This window comes from Hyperolius riggenbachi, chromosome 2 (genome assembly GCF_040937935.1).
Source record: "Hyperolius riggenbachi isolate aHypRig1 chromosome 2, aHypRig1.pri, whole genome shotgun sequence".
Classification (NCBI taxonomy): Eukaryota; Metazoa; Chordata; class Amphibia; order Anura; family Hyperoliidae; genus Hyperolius; species Hyperolius riggenbachi.
The window spans coordinates 351918160-351937981 of NC_090647.1; the positions used below are offsets into that span (position 1 = coordinate 351918160).

General features: G+C 41.8%; 1 protein-coding gene across 19 annotated transcripts in view; it reads right to left on the minus strand.

Moving 5' to 3' along the window:
- NFASC (neurofascin) overlaps positions 1-19822 on the minus strand; it is a 269129-nt gene that overhangs the window by 46546 nt on the left and 202761 nt on the right. For all 19 annotated transcript variants that reach the window (XM_068269594.1, XM_068269595.1, XM_068269606.1 and 16 more), the window contains 2 exons: positions 4520-4590; positions 1690-1912 (listed from right to left, as the gene is read on the minus strand). In XM_068269594.1, coding sequence (XP_068125695.1) covers positions 1690-1912; positions 4520-4590 — 294 coding nt within the window. The remainder of the gene's footprint in view (positions 1-1689; positions 1913-4519; positions 4591-19822) is intronic.

A 19822-nucleotide genomic window follows, 5' to 3' on the forward strand; every position in this document is an offset into this window, starting at 1 on the left:
AGTTTATGGGTGCTGGAATAACAATAGAATGGCTTAGATATACCTTAAAATCTTAGGCAGTCCTTCAAAATCAGGTACAGTTATTAATTATTAATACCTACTGGCAGATATTTGAGAAGAACATACATACTGTACATTTGAATGGAAACTTGGGAGGCATTCTTGGATTTACCAATGGACACCAGCAAAAGTAGGTTGTATTCCTCGAGGGCCATAGCCATGCCAGTATTTAGGATGAACTGAAAAATGGAGAAATGTGTTCCAGTTGATGAACCACACCTTTCCTGATTCAGTCCCAACAATTCATTTGGAGGAATTCGGCCCTTGAGGAATGGAATTTGACATCCATGTTATAGGGAGTGACAGTTGCTAAATGATTTAGCTTCAAATGTATATTAATTGAAAAACTTGTTGCTAGTTAGTATGCTTAATCAGCAAAACAATTGCTTTAAAATAATATTCTTTCTGCCCTCCCTATGAACTCAATGGGCCTGACTTAATTACAATAAACACTAGCGTTAAGGGTTACCAACACTGAAATGCACCATATTTTTCAATGAAGGAAAACTTGGTCTCCCGGAACAAGCTGTAACCGGGCGGTCACGCTCTCCTGTGGTCCTCTCTACTTTTAGCAAAGCTAGTGGGTAGTAGAGGTCAGCACCTCTGTTAGAAGTGTAGGGATAACTGGAATGGAGTTGTTGGGGAGTTGCCCATAGTAAAACTTATCTCTTCTATAAAATAAATAAAAAGATGAATCTTACCTCTAATAAAACCTTTTTTTTACATTGGAGCCCATGCACCACACCGCCTAAAGTAAGGTTATCTGTTTTTTCATTGACCTGAGGAAGCAGGCTGAGTCCCGTGAAACGAGTTGTCCACAGTATAACCATTATTATAATAAAGACTCCCTGATTTTCATCTACCCGAGTCTTCTTTAGAGGTAAGATACCGCTTTTTATTTATTTTTTAGAAGAGATAAGTTTTACTATGGGTGCCTCCCCAACAACTCCGTTCCTTGACAAAGATGGTCCTCAGTGAAGGAGGTATGGAAATTCCACCACCCCTCTCTCTGCAAAGCATGGTGTCTCAGGGAGCACCAAGATGGGGATGAGCCTTTGTATTTGAAATGTACAAGGGTGCTTTCCGCATGGGGGGAGCCTGCAGCCATGAATGAGCATATATGAACTGGGCATGCACAAGATCATGGACTGTGCATGCGCAGTAAACTCAATCTTTTGTCCATGAAGTAAAAAATAGCACAAGCAGTTCCTTTTATTGGCCATGTGCAGTTCGTGAATTCTACTTTACTCCTTCTACTAAGTTTTTCAGCTTCACCCTGTGCCGAAATGGCCCCTGCTAATAATGAATGGACTTGCCTCATAGGGCACACAGTAATGGTTGCTAATTACATGGAAATACTGACACAGCTTTAGAATGAAACAGTGATGTTCCCTTGGTGATGTGACATAAGAGACATACGGTAATCGCTTCAATAATTTACTAGTGAAACAGCAATGGCAATGACAATAAAATGCAGCTGCCCTTCAATATATTTTGAAAGTGAACAAAGATTGTGATTTCAGCATTCACTCATTGTAAGCAACTTCAAAAGAATATGTTTTTGTTTTATGGTTTAATAGGTAATAAACGGAAGAATTAAGAATTTCACATGATATTTCTCTTACTTACAGTCCTCTCCTGAGTATCCAATCACTGTGTATGGTTCTGGTGCTTTGCCATAGTCATTCTGAGCTTGTACTCTCATTTCATACGGTGTGTACACTGGAGTGTTCCACACTACATGTCTGGTAGCTGAAACAGTGACATTATTCCAAGGCTCTGATGTGTGTCGCTGACGCCATTTCACAATGTACCGTATGTTTGGACCATGAACCTGTGTGGAGTTCAGGGGCTGTTGGTACAAAAATATTATGCAATTAATAATGTAACGCTGTTGTGCAGCGTACTGTCCAAACTATAAAACCATACAGAAAAACATCTGTTAAAGGAGTAGACCTTTCAGTGATACAGTAGTCTCATTATCGTAAACTCAGATATAGTAAACATCGGGTGTAGAAAAGTAAATAGCCAGATCCCAGCCAAGTATATGGGAGTAACGTCTGGTATAGCAAACCTGGATATAATAGATATAATGGAACTTCAGTTATAGTGAACCTGTTTTTTTGTCCCCTGCGGTAATCTGTATCCGACTATAGTGGAAAATGAGGGCGGGTGCATAAGTCATTCATACCTGAGTTGGAGACCAATGAGCCATGGTGGGTGGGCTGGCTGGCAGCCACTTGTAGACTGCTTGCTATCTGTATGCTATTCTGGGCCCACATGGATTACCTCAAAAGTACCATCCAGTGCATGGGATAAAAACTGCAGGCTGCATCTACGTGAGACCTATGCTTCCTGTGTAAGCTGCTGCCTGATTAATAAGGGACTTGCTATTATCTGTGACTTGCTTGTGCATGGCTGCAACACTACAGTATCATCCTGAATGCACAGAAATGCGGACAGAGGAGCACACTAACAGTACAGTACCTGCATGTATGGTGAAACCTATGCTTCCTGTGTAAGCTGCTGCCTGATTACCAAGGGAATTGCCTACTATCTGTGACTTCCTTGTGCATGACTGCAACACTACAGTATCATCCTGAATGCACAGAAATGTGGACAGAGAAGCACACTATCAGTACCTGCATTAACTGGTGAGACCTATGCTTCCTGTGTAAGCTGTTGCGTGATTATTGCATGAAAATCCCTGAATATTGAGCACTGTGCATTGTGATCTAGCTTAGCTGCTATCTGTTCTCACTTGCTGAAGCATTGAAAGGAAAAAATTACTCCCAATCATTGGCTGAATTAGGATACAGTACTATGGCATGCTTTATGAACTTGAGTATGACAGTTTCTGTAATTGTAAATTTTTGATTTAATAAACTACTTGGGCCAGTCCCTTGGAGTTTACTATAAAGGGATTCTACTGTACTATTAAAATCCAGACATTCTAGTATGTATAATCAGAAGCTTTGTCTGTGGTTATGTATAGTGCTGCTGTTTGGGTTTAGGAAACCTTAAAATTGGTTACGAACATCGTAGATTCAGTTCTAAGAAGTTGGAACTAAATATCTATGATGATCACATGTTCAAATTATGACACAAACTTGCACTGTTTATATGTAAATCATGGTAACTATTCACATATAATTATGCATCTTTAAAAATAGTGGGGTCCATTTCCATTGTGATACTGAAAGGCAGTACATGGCCGGTTTACAATTTGGCAATGTATGGTCCCAAGATAGCACAGGAAGTCCTTCCACAGCTGGGCGGGGCTTGTAGTTATCTTTTGTAAAAATGTAGTTCTTTGTTTACCTCTCAAGGGATTGATGCACAAAGCTGCAGTATTATTGCTGTGCACAGACAGTGCATGGCATTATTACCATTTCTATCAGCAGCAGTGTATTACAAGTTGCGCTATTAGCATGACCCACAGTACTCAAGTAACGTTACTGACATGCGTTTCCACTGCAACGCTTGCAGTACTTGAGTACCACGAGTCGCGCTAATAGTGTTACTCGCAGTACACTGCTTCCGGTAGTAATGGTAACATTGCCATGTGCAATCTGTGCAAAGCAATATTGTGGCAGCTTCATGCATTAACCCCAAGGCTGATACAGGGCTCTGGCTGTCTTGTGACTGCTGAGCAGCTTAAAGGACTTTTGTCGCAAAAATTTTAAAATTTAAAATATATGTAAACATATACTATTAAGAAGTATGTTTCTTCCAGAGTAAAATGAGCCATACATTACTTTTCTCCTATGTTGCTGTCACTTACAGGAGGTAGTAGAAATCTGACAGAACTGACAGGTTTTGGACTAGTCCATCTCCTCATGGCGGGTTCACAAAGATTTCTTTATTTTCAAAATGCACTTAGTGAATGGCAGTAGTTCTGTCCAACTGCCAAAAAAGTGTGCAGCAAGCAGGGAGGCTGGTCAGCATCTTTTGTATAAATCTTTTTCATAGAGTGTCTTTATAAAGAATAAAGGCCATGCTGAGAATCCCCTATGGAGAGATGGACTAGCCCAAGACCTGTCAGAAATGCCATATTTCTACTACTTACTGTAAGTGACAGAAACATAGGAGAAAAGTAATTTATGGCTCATTTTACTCAGGAAGAAATGTACTTATTTGTATGTGTTTTAAATTTTAAGATTTTCACGACAGTCCCTCTTTAACCAAATTTCTTAACCATATTCTTTAATGATGTTCACATTCAGAATTATTTAAAATGCTGATGTTTAGTCTGTGCAAATAACCAAGCATGAATGTGTTCAAACAACACTAGTCATGTACTGACCGTATGATAAAACTGTAAAGCACAACAAGGTGTTGTACAGTCAAGTCTAACTTTGTTACCAGTAATGAATATCCTAGTTATGTAAACCTGACTTTACTGATTATTTGATCTTGCATCTTGTACTTTACAGAAGCCTGAGATAGGTGTACTCACAGTCCATGTGATCTCCATGTTGTCTTTCCGAGTCCCGACACCACGGACACCACTTGGATTAACTTCTGGGGCTGTAACAATACATCAGTCTCAGTTAGTGATAAGCAGAACAAACCGGCATGCTAAGGACTCTTTCACATGGACAGATGAAGATGTTGTTCTCCCATTAATCTAGACACCATTACATCACTGCTGAGAAAAAAAGGGTTTGTTAGAAAAGACTCAGAGATGGAGTAAGTGAAATATTTTTTCCTTATCCCGGGCTTCCTCCAGACCCATAAGCATGGATGTGTCCCTTGCCGTCCTCCTGCGGTCCTCCGTTTAGCAGCAATCATCCCCGGTAACTGGCTCCCTGTCATTGCAGGGGGAACCCGGGAGTTGGGAGCGAGTTCCTGTACAGTGCAGCAGTGTAGTGGAACTTTATACATTACTTTCTCTGGGAAGTGATACAGATAGTTTTCACTTCCTCTTCAGTTTACACATGACATACACTCACCTAAAGGATTATTAGGAACACCATACTAATACGGTGTTTGACCCCCTTTCGCCTTCAGAACTGCCTTAATTCTACGTGGCATTGATTCAACAAGGTGCTGAAAGCATTCTTTAGAAATGTTGGCCCATATTGATAGGATAGCATCTTGCAGTTGGTGGAGATTTGTGGGATGCACATCCAGGGCACAAAGCTCCCGTTCCATTACATCCCAAAGATGCTCTATTGGGTTGAGATCTGGTGACTGTGGGGGCCATTTTAGTACAGTGAACTCATTGTCATGTTCACGAAACCAATTTAAACGTATTCAAGCTTTGTGACATGGTGCATTATCCTGCTGGAAGTAGCCATCAGAGGATGGGTACATGGTGGTCATGAAGGGATGGTCATGGTCCGAAACGATGCTCAGGTAGCCCGTGGCATTTAAACGATGCCCAATTGGCACTAAGGGGCCTAAAGTGTGCAAAGAAAACATCGCCCACACCATTACACCACCACCACCAGCCTGCACAGTGGTTCAGGAGATTGTCTTGACCAGGACCACGCCCCTAAATGCATTGAAACAACTGCCATGTGATTGGTTGATTAGATAATTGCATTAATGAGAATTTGAACAGGTGTTCCTAATAATCCATTAGGTGGGTGTATAACTGAAGCCGCATGGTGATTTGCTGGCAGTACGGCACTTGCAAACTGAAGTAAAGAGTTACCTGTATCACCGCTGGGAGTAGGTAATGTATGACACTCTGCTGTTGCATTGCATTATTTACAGGACCTTTGAAGGTTGGGGGGGGGGGGGGGGGGATGGGAAGAGAGATGGATGACAGATATCTGCATTTGGGTGGGTAGTTGGGGGGCTGGCCAGACACAGATTTTCATCACAGGAGCCTATAGACACAGGTGTCCTGGCTCCCTAGACTTCGCCCTCCATGATCCTACAAACCCCCAACAAACTGCACCTTAAAGTGAACCTCCGGACTAAAAATCTACTCAGCAGAACTGAAAAGGCTTGGTGTTTCTTTAACAGTTTCACAGCATCAGAACTTTGTTTTTCTTACCAAAGCATCATTTTTAGCTGCATTTTTAACTATGCTCCACCCATCAAAGAAAAAAAAGCCTGGGCTTTTTTTCCTTGATGCTGTGCAGAGCATGATGGGATTTCCTATGTTGTTATTCACGTTGCCTAGCAACTGGGAGAGGTGCTCAGGACACAGGACAGTTGGAACTGTGTTTCATGCTCCCTGTCACCTCCTTTCAAACAAAAAGATGGCTGCCATCATGAAATCAAACATTTGCCTGTTCTTTTAAAACAGCGTGGGTAAGAGATTATATTACCTATCTATTTTAATTAACATAACTAATATAACTTAATGACAGTATGTTTGTTTAGGCTGGAGTTCCTCTTTAAGTGTGCTGGCTGGCCCAGCTGTCACTTCTAGTGATGATCGAACACCTAGAAGTTTGGGTTCGGTGAGGTTCGGCTGACGTCATCCAGCCCTCCTGCCCCCTCCCGCCACCAGGGGGTGCCACTCCTCCCAAGAGCCAGCCTGCCTGTGTCACCACCACCCGGCGGTAGCGCGGAGGGGGAGGGCAGGCCGGATTTCGGGAGGACCAGCGCCCCCTGGTGGCGGGAGGGGGCAGGCGGGCTGGATGACGTCAGCCGAACCCAACCGAACCCGAACATCTAGGTGTTCGATCATCACTAGTCACTTCCCCCCCACTTACCTTGCCCGTCATAGGTAGCTACAGGTGTCCCTTGGTATTAGGTAGCCAGAGTTACTCTCAGTATTAAGTAGCTAGGTGCCCCTGGTTGAAGGGAGATCTCGTCAGTGTAATGCTGAAAGCTGGGTGAATAACCTTTTATTTATTGCTTTGCTTGGGACTCTGCATAGGGAAGGAGGGATGGAGGCATTAGGGAAGGGGACTGAGCCGCCTACCCATCAGTAGGCAAGTGCCTACAGTGCCTTAAGGTTAATCAAGCCCTGGGGCCTGCCCAATGTAGCCATGCCCCACCACTATTCAAGTCTGTCTATGTCTGAAAGCAAAAAGCCCACTAGCCAAATGGGTACCAGGGGAATTAGAACAACAACACTGGGGTCCGTCAGACCAGCCCTATAGGTACTATAAAAGAACAATAATCTTTATTATTAAAGTCAAATGACTAAAAAAACTGAGAGGTATATGCGTTGTTACCACCTCCGCCAATTATTGGTGCATGTCTGAGTGAGTGTGTACTCAAAGTATATATTGAGAATACTCCTAAGGTGTCTTTGCTGATCCCCCTCCACTCAGCCGAGAGGGGTGTCGCTAGCCCAGGAGCCCCAAAATGGTGCTGTATTGAGGATTCAGAGGAGCAAATAAAGTGAGGGTGCTGTTAGCGTTTGTCAGCGTGACCCCAAATAGCGGTAGCAATGCTGCTCTGAGTTCACTCAGTCACCTCTCACAGCATGCACATATCACATGAGGGGTGTGGGGAGAAAGACTCTACATATAAAAATGTAAGGTGGTGCTATACACACACACACATATATATATATATATATATATATATATATATATATATATATATATATATATATATACTGTACAGTGCTACTAAAGTATTGACCGGTTTCACCCAGATGGCTTTTTCAGAATATGACATAGTGCACAGTGCTATTTACAACATAAACACATCCCACCACCCAATATACAAATGGACATCGTGTCCCCCAGCAACCCTCAAAAATAGCCGAAGTCAGAGCTACCACACGCTGGAAAAGTGTGGTTTAAATAAGGCAGTCAATTAACATATGCCCACCCCTCTGGGCGGTGTTGCGTGACAGGGTGCTTATACCCTATCCATGTTCCATCTAACCTGTTTAGGTACATCCATGTATCCATGTTCAATAGATGTTTGCCCGTCCCTGTATATAAGCAACAGCATGGTTTTAACAATGGAGGTCAGCATTTCTCCTCGGAGTGATGTCACTTCCTGCAACGTCACTTCCTGTTAGAGGTATCACCATAGTGACGTGCTTCGTTTTCGGCGCACCCACTGGAACCAACACTGTTTACTCAATTGGCATAGCAACCCGATGTCATTCACCACGTCACTTCCTGTTAGACGCATCACTATAGTAACGTGCGACGTTATCTGCGCATCCAATGGAGCCGATACTGTGTTGCTATGGCAACCCGATGTATCACGCTGCTTAATGTATCTCAGCCTCCATATATGGAGCGCTGTTTAGGATGCAGCGCTAAGATCGCCTAACATTTCTTTCTGCCATTTATATCAGACTGGATGGCAGTGCTAGGCTATTATTGGTAGAGGACCTAAGGTCAATCATTGCCCTTGCCATTTCAACCCAGCAACACAGTATCGGCTCCATTGGATGCGCTGATAACGTTGCACGTTACCATGGTGATGCATCTAACAGGAAGTGACCTAAACAGGTCAGATGGAACATGGATAGGGTACAAGCACCCTGTCACACGATCCCGCCCAGAGGGGCGGGCATATGTTAACTGACTGCCTCATTTAAACCACACTTTTCCAGCGTGTGGTCGCTCTGACTTGGGCTATTTTTGAGGGGTGCTGGGGGACACTATGTTCATTTGTATATTGGGTGGTGGGATGTATTTATATTGTAAATAGCACTGTGCACTATGTCATATTCTGAAGAAGCCATCTGGATGAAACCGGTCAATACTTTAGTAGCACTGTATATATATGTATAGCACCACCTTACATTTTTATATGATGAGTCTCTCTCCCCACAACCCCTTATGTGATATGTGCATGTTGTGAGAGGTGACTGAGTGAACTCAGAGCAGCATTGCTACCGCTATTTGGGGTCACGCAGACAAATACTAACAGCACCCCCACTTTATTTGCTCCTCTGAATCCTCAATACAGCACCATTAGTGGGGCTCCTGGGCTAGCAACACCCCACTCGGGTGAGTGGAGGGGGATCAGCAAAGACACCTTAGGAGTATTCCCAACATATACTTTGAGTACACACTCACTCAGACAAGCACCAATAATTGGCGGAGGTGGTAACAACGCATATACCTCTCAGTTTTTTAGTCATTTGACTTTAATAATTGTATTGTTCTTTTATAGTACCTATAGGGCTGGTGCGATGGACCCCAGTGTTGTTATGTCTGAAAGCACAAACGAAAAATGTCTTCTATGGGGCTCTGTGATTTGCACTTTGCCTCTGATTACCCTACTGTATATAGTGGACAACGAATACTAAACTATTCAAATGGGATGTATCATCTCCCTTGGAGTAATTAGACATTTTGCAGGAGAAATTACACAATAGCAAATAATCATATGTACTTTTATTGGAGATTCATATTCACATAAATATATATTATATATGACTTTTAATAAAATAATCTAAAAGCCATGGAAAACACATTACACAGAAATCCAGCATGCAATAATATCATTTTGTGCAACTGCATCAAAATTACAATTTTTAAAACACAAGTTCCAAGTATTATTTGTATCGGGTTTCTGCACAGCACCAGTCACTACAGTGAGAAGGGTTAGAAAGCAGACGCAATTACTGTAATACTGACATGGCTGTGCAATTTCTCATCTGTGTTTTCATCAGATTCTGACATGTACAGTATAGTGTGCAAATAGCCTAAGTCCATGTATCATATAATTATAAAGCAGCCTAATGCACATTTCACGGCTCACGGGCAGCTTCTACAGAAACTTTGATGTAATAGATGCTATCAAACAATAATGTAGCATGCTTTTATCCTCATATTCACAGTGATTCTTTCAACAGAACAGAGGACTCCAAATGGAGATACGTGATGAAGATAACACAGAATGTAACATCCATACACTTTGTTGTCTCACCAGCTCCTTCTGTACCACACTTCTTATACAGGCAGAGGGAAGCATGCTGGTGCTAATTCTCTGAGAAGCTCATTCCTTGTGTGGTTACATATGAGGAGAAACCAAAGTTTACACCTTTACAGGTTTTTCAGGCCATGGTATCTGCACTTGGAGTCATCAATGCTAATGAATGGGAAATTCCACAGTAGTTGAGAAGAACTCAATTCATTGGGATCAGCTCTAGATATTGCAAGGATTGCTTTCCTTTTTTTGTGGAAGCATCCCACTGTCTTCCAATACAATGAAGAAGAGAGGAAGTTTGCTACCAGTCAGGCGATTAGCAGGGTGTAGAAAACAAGCAGTAAAAGGCATTCATTTTTGAATGTACGGTAAGTACTTCTGCAGCGAGGTTGGAGTTTCTGTGCAAGTCTCATGGCAACAGAACTCCAAATATAGTACAAAGAGTACTGTTCCCAAGGCTCCAGAAAATGGCTATTTTGGCATACTATCAGTTTTGAAAAATCCTAGCTGGCTGCAGACTGAAAGGGAGAGATACAAAGATGTAGAATTTCCCTTTAAAGAACTACTATATCAGGATTAATGGGTCATACATTGTTATTATATAACATCTAATACATTCAAGCCTTTGAAGAAGCCATAAAATGTATGTCAGGCAGAAAGATAAGATTTCTGGAGACATACTGTGGCATATTTTAAAGATTGTAATTATAATTCTGAAATGCTTGTACGATACTTTATTACTGCAAAAGGAATTTGTATTTATAGTATATCATCCAGTAGTGTTGCAGTATAACGTTATTTAAAAGTTACTTAAAAACGGATCTCTCCCCTCCAATGCAGAGATAGTTACCTAATCTACCATACATTGGGTCTCCTCTTCCTCCCTGAAGTTACACTGCATGCTGGCATCCTCCAGCTCCTAAACACGTCTTGTCGTGCTCGGGAGCTGGAGGATGTCAGCATACAGCACAGCTTCTGTGAGGAAGAGGAGATCCACTATATATTAGATAAGGTAACTACCACAGAGCTCCCTGATTTACTCTGCATTGGGGGGAGGGGTAATCAGAATGAGGATAAGGTTGGGGTGTGTTGGTAAAGGGATATCCGGCCATGACTTGTGGTGGTGGGTGGTCGGCAAAGAGATTACTGGTCACTACGCCCAGGGGTGGGATAAAGAGATGAACAGCTGCTGGGGGTAGTTAAAGATGTAAGCAGCTACTATGTGTGTGTAGGGTGGGAGGAGGATGGGGGAGTGGTTTAAGAGATGTCTAACTGCGATGTGGGGAGGGGAGGTGATGACTGGCCATTATGTGCAGGGGTTGAGAGATAGGTGATGATTGGCCATTATGTGCAGGGGTTGGGGGATAGTTGATGACTGGCCATTATGTGCAGGGATTGGGGGATAGGTGATGACTGGCCATTATGTGCAGGGGTTAGGGGATAGGTGATGATTGGCCATTATGTGCAGGGGTTGGGGGATAGTTGATGACTGGCCATTATGTGCAGGGGTTGGGGGATAGGTGATGACTGGCCATTATGTGCAGGGGTTGGGGGATAGGTGATGACTGGCCATTATGTGCAGGGGTTGGGGGATAGGTGATGACTGACCATTATGTGCAGGGGTTGAGGGATAGGTGATGACTGGCCATTATGTTCATGGTTTGGGGCAATATTAGAGAGATGACTGGCTACTACGTGTGCATGTGTATGCTGGAAAGGAGGGATGGGGAAATGGTTAAATAGATGACTGGTCACTACGTGCAGGGGTGGGGCATTATAATTTTTGCGCCATATGAACTTGTGGCCGAGTTGCTGTTCACAATAAATTGGCCTAAAGCACTGGCAAGCCACTCATTAAATTGGTGGTTAAAGGAATCGTCAGGCAAAAAAAAAATGAGTTTCACTTACCTGGGGCTTATACAAGTACCATGCAGCCATCCTGAGCCCTCGTAGTCACTCACTGCTGCTCCAGTTCCCCGCCGCCAGCTAGTTTAGTTTTTGCCGACCTCGGTGTCGGCGGGCCGCCACTCGTACATTTGCATGCATTCCCGCTGGCGCATGAACCTATCGCGGACATCAACACATTGTCGAGATTTCCATATGGCGGAATATCGTTTTTTCCCAATAAACTGAACTGTGTATGATCAGATACACATAGACCTAATAATTTCCTTTCCTTAGGTTACAGAAGACAAAGACTTCTTAATGTAGGGTGATTATAGGTTAACATATACATTGATCATTGAGAAAGGCAGAGCATATTTTAATATGGCGATGTAATATTGCCATGCAAGGCTGACTTGTATGTGTCTCTAAAGGAAGGTCAGATGTTGAACAACAGGCAGTCAGCTGATGTGCTATTTGCAATGGGTAATCCCATTCACCTTACTGGGAACAATGATATCAGACCATTCTTTGTTTTAGGTCAAAACACTTGACAAGATAGCAAACAAGAGGAGTCTGAGTGACAATAGTGTGTTTAAAAATGGACTAATATCTGTATACAATGGCTCAAACCTGGCTACATTGAATGTGAAACCAAAACCCATGCAAGGTTTCTATGCAATATTTGTGTTTCCAAAGTCCAGACACAAACACAAGGCTTAGGAAATACCTTTATTTTTCTTATAGCTGGGCAAACCAGTAACAATATGAAAATGTTATTGAAAATGTATACGTGTTAATATAAAGATTCCCTGAATGAATATATCCAGAATGGTATAGAAATGTTATATGTTTACCAGTGTTGTATGTTAAACAATGATGTTAGAGATATAAAACTCTGCAGACAGCACAATGTGTTATAATGAGAGATCCATGGTGGTTTTAAGCATGCCAATGATTTTTGGATCAAATCCAATCTATCTTAAATATGGTAGAAAAGGTCACTGTATAATAAATAATAACCAGTGATTCCAGCAAAGTCAGCTATCCATAGAGGAATTATAACATTGATTTATTCACTGTTGGGTTATAATAAAACATGATTTTTGTTTTTAGTTTGCCAAATATCCCAGTAAGTCTGTGATTAGTTAGCCAACAGCACCTACAAAGGGTGAAAGCCAGTATTACACTTGGGTTAAAGATTAGTCACAGAAAGCTCCCATTGGTCACTCCCACTGCCCAGTGATAGGCTAGAAGATTTAATCTCCTGGGCAGGACCATAGGTAGTGAGGGGAATAAGATGAGAGGGGTCATTCAATGGAGAATCAGACCATCAGGAGATCTGAGCAGACCAGGACATAGAGGATTCATGCCATCTGAACACAGCCACGCCTAAGAGGAACACGCCCAGAGGCCATCTTGGTGACTATACTTGAACCCAGTTCTGATTTTTCTTTTTAGTCATATGGCTTATCACAGCACGAATATCTGAACTTTTGATTTATTGACGATTGTCTTTCTTAAGTTTATAGTCATTTATAGCCAAAGGGAGTGCGTTCTTCCAGTGCACAGGAATTACTCATTCCGCATATTTGATAAAACCCATTCAGTGGGTATATTTTTCTTTAGATTGACACAATCAATCGTTCAAGAATCGCTGACTGTGAAATCCATAACTTATTTTTCTTTTTGGATAAAAGCTAGACCTTTCAAGCTACCTCCTCTAGATATTTTGATACTTTGCCGCAGCATGTGCAAGCCACACCTAGCCAAATTTAGGACGACTCAATAGATATCTTATTCCAAAATTATATGTATTTTACCCGCTTGCTCTGTGTAGTATCACAGGCCAGCGGAGGTTAAAGTGTAGACAGAGGGAAAATTCCTGTCATTTATAGTTGATTGCATAGCGATTGTGGGGCAACGCCCAGTCGTCAGATCCACTGAGTCATCCTAAATTTATTATATTGAATGGTATAGCTGACATCAGCCAGTTTATTTTGGATAGCGCATTTTTGATTTTGGACTGCGCAATTTTGATTTTGATAGCCACCATTTTGTTTTTGATAGCCACCATTTTGTTTTTGATAGCCACCATTTTGTTTTTGATAGCAGCCATTTTGATTTTGATAACAGCCATTTTGTTGTCGTTCAATTCATCCATTTTGTCTCCAGAGACCCTGTGGTAAATTGAGTAACAGGGCCGACGGCCATATTTGATGAGTCATAACTCTGCACTGTATTTGAGTTGACTGCTAATTGGTTTAAGCCTTTTGTATTGGTGAATAAGTATAATAACATTTTGATGTTTTACTGAAATTATTATCCAGCTCATTGCTTATCATAAGAATGACCTTATGAGTTTTGTTTTATATCAAAAGTGCAATATTATATTGTTTTGATATTGTAATATTTATTCGATATTAAATTGATATTTTTATAAATTGGTCCACATTTATTTGCATGTTTAAACCAGTACTGTAAAACCTCGGAAAACAAGCTCACACAGTTAGGCGTATGTTTGTATTTTAGCTCCTCCTATTTTCCCAGGAGCATTACATTTACATTTTTGATTTTATATTTATTTTTAAACAAGTTATACAAACATTGACAAAACGCCCGACATAAGATTGGAGGCCCCAGCGAGATCCGTTTACTTTCCATTACTGGTTTAAACAGTGTAAAAACGTTTTATTGAGCTGGTTTTATTGCATTGGCTATTGAATCATGAGTGCTACAGGTAGTGATTCAGAACTGCATTTGGAACAGACGTTCCGAAAAATTGTGGAATTTATATTTATACAACTGAAATATAATGAGGAAGTAGATGAATGGATAAGCAGAATGAGGAAAAGTATAAAACAGGAAGCTGATCATATATTTCAATCTAAGGGTCTGGTGGATCATTATCTTTCATGTATGACCACAATAACCTCGGATTCCGAACTGAAGAAGAGGTTGTTAGGCGCCCTACCCTCTGTTCTATATGGGTTATTAGAGGTAGATATCCTTGCACAGTCTAGAAAAAAAGAGATTGTACAGTTGAGATCCCAATTGCAAGGAACAGAGGGAGACGTCCAATCATTGAACTCCCAGTTACGGGATGTGGAATCAGATCTTCAAATTATAAGGGCTGATAGAGACCAATTAATGATTGATATTTCAGACAGGGAGGTAGCGATCAAAAGTCTGGAAAGAGACGCCGAACGGAATCGTGAAGCGCATCGCAGACTTAAACAGGATTTTGAAGAACTACAACAGCAGTACTTCAAAATCCAACAGGCAGGTAGACTCGATAGATCATCCAGCCCTTGCCCGCCAATACTCACTCCATATGACCTAAAATGGCAAGGCATGTTGGATCGTATGGAGACGGTATGTAAGACTATGAATACCATAATCGATGACAGTACAAGGGTCCCTAAAGATCAACATTTGGATTCCTCTCCAGAGAGAGATATGCAAATGAGGGCCCCTAGGTATGATGATTCCCATAAAGGTCACGACTCCCTTGCTGATATCGATTCAGATGAATTTGAGGCTGATGAGAGAAAGCGAGAATCCAGCCCTATCCCAAGAAGGGGGAAAGGTACGTATAGGGGGGAGTCAAATAGGTGAAATAATCAGTACCCCCAAGAAAAACAGAGCTCGGCCAGCATCATAAAATTCTTAAACACCGCTGTGCCAAAGTTCACTAAAAAGGCTTCAGCGCAAATAGCATCCCACATGGAGTTGTATGAATCCACTATGGACTCTTTAAATCTGTCTGAAGCAGACAAAATCAGATTTCTCCCATGGGTTTTTGATGACAGATACCGCCACTATTTCACCTCATTTAAGGAGCGAGGTATCATTAGATGGCAAGCAGTTTCACACGAAGTGAAGCTGGAGTTTGGGCCGTATCGCACTATCTCAGAAGCAAAACGAGATGTGTATCGACTTACTTGTCGACCCGATCAGAGCCCCCGAGAATTCCTTTCTGTGCTAAAAAACTCTTACAGTTTGGCATATCGGAATCCTAACTGGGAGTCTCTTGATTTTAAACAGGCATATTATGATGCATTGCCTACCCAAATAAAGTTAAGCATGGCCAATGAGTTAGACTTCGGAAACTCCCTAGAGAAAATGGTTACCTCAGCGACACTGCTGTTCAACATCAGTGGGAGTTCCAATGTAAGTGGGAGAAACAACAAAAAGTACCCAGAGCGCAGAGTAGAAGAAACCAAAGTGAAAGCGGACCTAAACCTTGAATCCCAGCAGAAGAAAATACCTCCTGCAAAAGTACCTATCCAGCAGGGCCAAAGACAGCAACAAAACCCTAATCAAAACAGACCACAAAATCCTAAAGGGTCAGATAGGGATAGCTCAGGTTCTGAGAACCAGGTCTACCGTCCTCGGTTCAATCGCAGGTATCAAGGATACCAGGGTTACCAAGGAAACCAGGGTAGTCAAAGGTATAGAGGTTACCAGGGATATAGAGAACCCCAGGGGTACAGACGTCCCCAAAGATATAGACAATGGGATAACCGACCCAGGCAGCAGTGGGAAAGGAGACAGCACCCACCTAATTCACCTAGGGGTAGATCACCACCTAACTCACCTAGGAGTGGATCACCCGCAGGGAACAGATATGATCCCAGGAACCAGAACCCTCGCCGACCTAATAGGTTTGATCAGCTTGTTGATCAAGTGAACAAATTGAGTGACATGATGGGTAAGTTGGCTCAGGGATCTGCAGGAAGACAGCATGAGGATTTTTTAGCTGGGGAGGCAGGGCCCAGCTCTGCCAATTAAAGGAAACCGAGACAAATCACTATACGGAAACGGATATGGCAGTACTAAATACCGTTAATGAGAATGACTTGCAATGTACCGACCTATCCCAGGTCGAGGAAGGGAAGTCTAATGTTCTCGATATTTCAACACAAATATGTGATATTGTGTCATTTGAGCCAGAGCATGAAGTACCCTCTGTTCAGATTGTCCCAGTGGTAGAATCCATGGGAACCCAAATGCCTTGCAGGCGGAATCAGGAGGAACAAGTTCCTAATACCCTGACGCTGCAGAGAGATCATTCTCTGAAGCAACAAATGGAAAAACATTCCAATTTTCTTTGCAATCTTGAACAGGTAGATGGCCGGTATTTTATCGATACCCATCTACAAGATGGATGTATCGGACCGATCCCAGGTTTACTGGATACCAGTTCCCAGGTTACTATTCTGTCTTTTAACTATTACCAGCAGATCTTGGATTCATCACAAAGGAAGCCAAGATTAAAAGCCTTTGACGGTGCGCTAATAAGCGTTGGTGGTAATAGTTTACAAGTAAAAGGCACATCCTGGCTGACATACAAGATTGGTAAAAAGGTCATTAAACATCCAACTTTGATTGTTGATCTTCCATATGATAGATTGATCATTGGAATCGATCTGCTCAAACGACTAAATTCCATAATTGACTTCATAAATGAAGCAATATGGGCTCAAGTCAATACTCCAATTGATTTTGAGCGCTCTAGCAATGCACAATTGCAACGCAGCTGCCATATGATTGAGGAAAGGCCTAACTCTGTTGAAATCCATTTCCGGAACAGTCAGATACCAGAAGTCACGATCCTGAAAAACGGTAAACCCGAGGAAAATGCTAACACTGCTTTTCACATCATAAATATCCGAAAGGATAAGATTGAAAAGATAGTCCTTGAAGAGGATGTGTTAACTATTTCCTTTAAAGGGGGAAACCAGGAAGTGGCAGGCATAACCAAGCATACACAGGCATTGGTTGAAATCGAGAAAATCAATGATACTGTGCTGGTTCCCGTGCAGGTAGATGATATTGCTCGGGTAAAATATGCCAAGTTGGACCTCAAATCTGAGGCCAGCTACATAGGCCTAGGACTGCTGAAGCAGGTTACAGACCCTCAGGTCATCAAATTTATTTCCACACAGGAATGGATACACGATCTGGATAACGATAACCAGAGTCATAATGTGATTGCAAAATGCATTTTATCTGTGTCTCTAGGAAACAAATCTACAAAACATGTCTTCAGTGTGTTAAAGGAACCACAGTACCAAATGTACTTAGGAAACGACATTATTCACCGATTTGCCATACAGGTTGATCTGGTTAATAATGTTCTGTGGTCCAAATTATCCGGAAACCCAGAGGAATTCCAGGATAGAGAACAAGCCTTGAGATGGGGACAGCGAATACCATATGCAGTGGATATCACTGTCGCTGAAAAAGTAAAAATCCCTGAAGGTTGCAAATCATTTCTTTTACCCATTCGAGTAAAGAAGGGTCAAAAGATGAGAAATGCAGATGCCTTAATTAGTTTATCCAATCGGATGCAACAATTGGGGTTGAAGGTAAAACCAATTCCCCTAATAAATATTCATCAGGAACCATTATATATGGTCATGCAAAACATGAGCCCTCATAGTATCACGTTACAGGAGGATACAATGATTGGCTTAGCCATTGACTCAGAATATTACACTTTTGGATTCCAAAATGAAGTCATTGGAATAATACCTGATGAATATTTGACAGAAGAACAAATAGTGGACCAACAATATTTCTCAACACCTGAAGGATTGTTCAGCATACACTCTGTTTATCCTTTCAGTCCTGAGGAAGGTACATGTCATGTCGAGGAAACATCATTGATTTTTAACCATGAAATCAATGAAAGTGAGTATCAATCACTCCAGCAGGGTAAGGATCAAGCATGTTACACCCCAAATGACTTAACTAATAGGCTTGAAGAAGCTTATGAGGTAGGTCAACCTGAGATTTTCCCAGAATTTCAGGAACGGGTGGAAGAACAGCTCTCTATAGCTGATGGATGTTCTAGTGAATCAGAACGACAGCAGCTAAGGCAACTATTCTGGGATTTCCAGGACATGTTTGCCAAGGACTCTTATGACTGTGGGGAAACTAACCTGCATGTTACGAGAATCCTGACTGATCCAGATGCACCCCCTGTGTTTATCAAACAATATCGGCTCCCGCTAGCAGCCTATGAGTCATTATCGGAAATTGTTAAGAACCTGGAAAAGAAAGGTATTATCCGACCAGTACACAGTTCCTTCAATCATCCAGTACTCGGAGTCCTCAAACCGAATGGTCAGTTCCGTCTATGCTCAGACTTGAGACAGTTAAACAAACGTGTCTACATGTCGGGTTGGCCTGTACCATACATTGACCAATGCTTGGCGCAAATCAAAGGGTCTAAAATATTCACAGCCCTTGACTGCGCACAAGGATATTGGACAATTAAAGTGGATGAAAGGGATCAATACAAACTAGCCTTCACATTCGGTAATAGACAATTTGCGTGGACCCGTACGCCTTTCGGATACATCAACGCAGGCCACGAATTTGCTGTGTTCATGCACAAAGCAATGCCTGATGCAGCTGAACGAGGTACCCTAACTTATGTCGATGATATCCTTATCAAAAGTACAATCTTTGAGGAACATATTTCAGAGTTGAGATATGTATTGAATCAACTAAGAGAAGCAGGTGTTAAACTTTCCCTACAGAAAGCTCAATGGTGCCGATCTAAAGTAAATTTCCTAGGACATGAAATTACTGCAGAAGGAATTAATCCACAGAAAAAGAAAGTGGAAGCAATCAAAAATACGAGATCCCCTACAAATCTCAAGGAACTGAGATCATTCCTGGGGATGATGAATTATTCTCGCAAGTTCATAGATAACTATGCTGAGATTACAAAGCCGCTATTGCAGCTGCTAAAGAAAGGAGTACAATGGGAATGGAATGAGTGCCATGAACAAGCTGTATCTGAGCTTAAAACAAAACTCATACAGGCCCCATGCCTTGCTTATCCAGAAGGTGGTAAACCCTTCTATGTTGAAACAGGTTTTACCGACAAGAGTGTAAGTGCAGTTCTTTTCCAAAAGCAAGAAAGACTGAATAAAATAATTGCTTATGCCAGTAAATCACTATCACCAGTTGAAATCAAATTTAATAATTGTGAGAAGGCATTATTAGCAACTGTGTGGGCTTTGCAATATTTCAGAAGTTT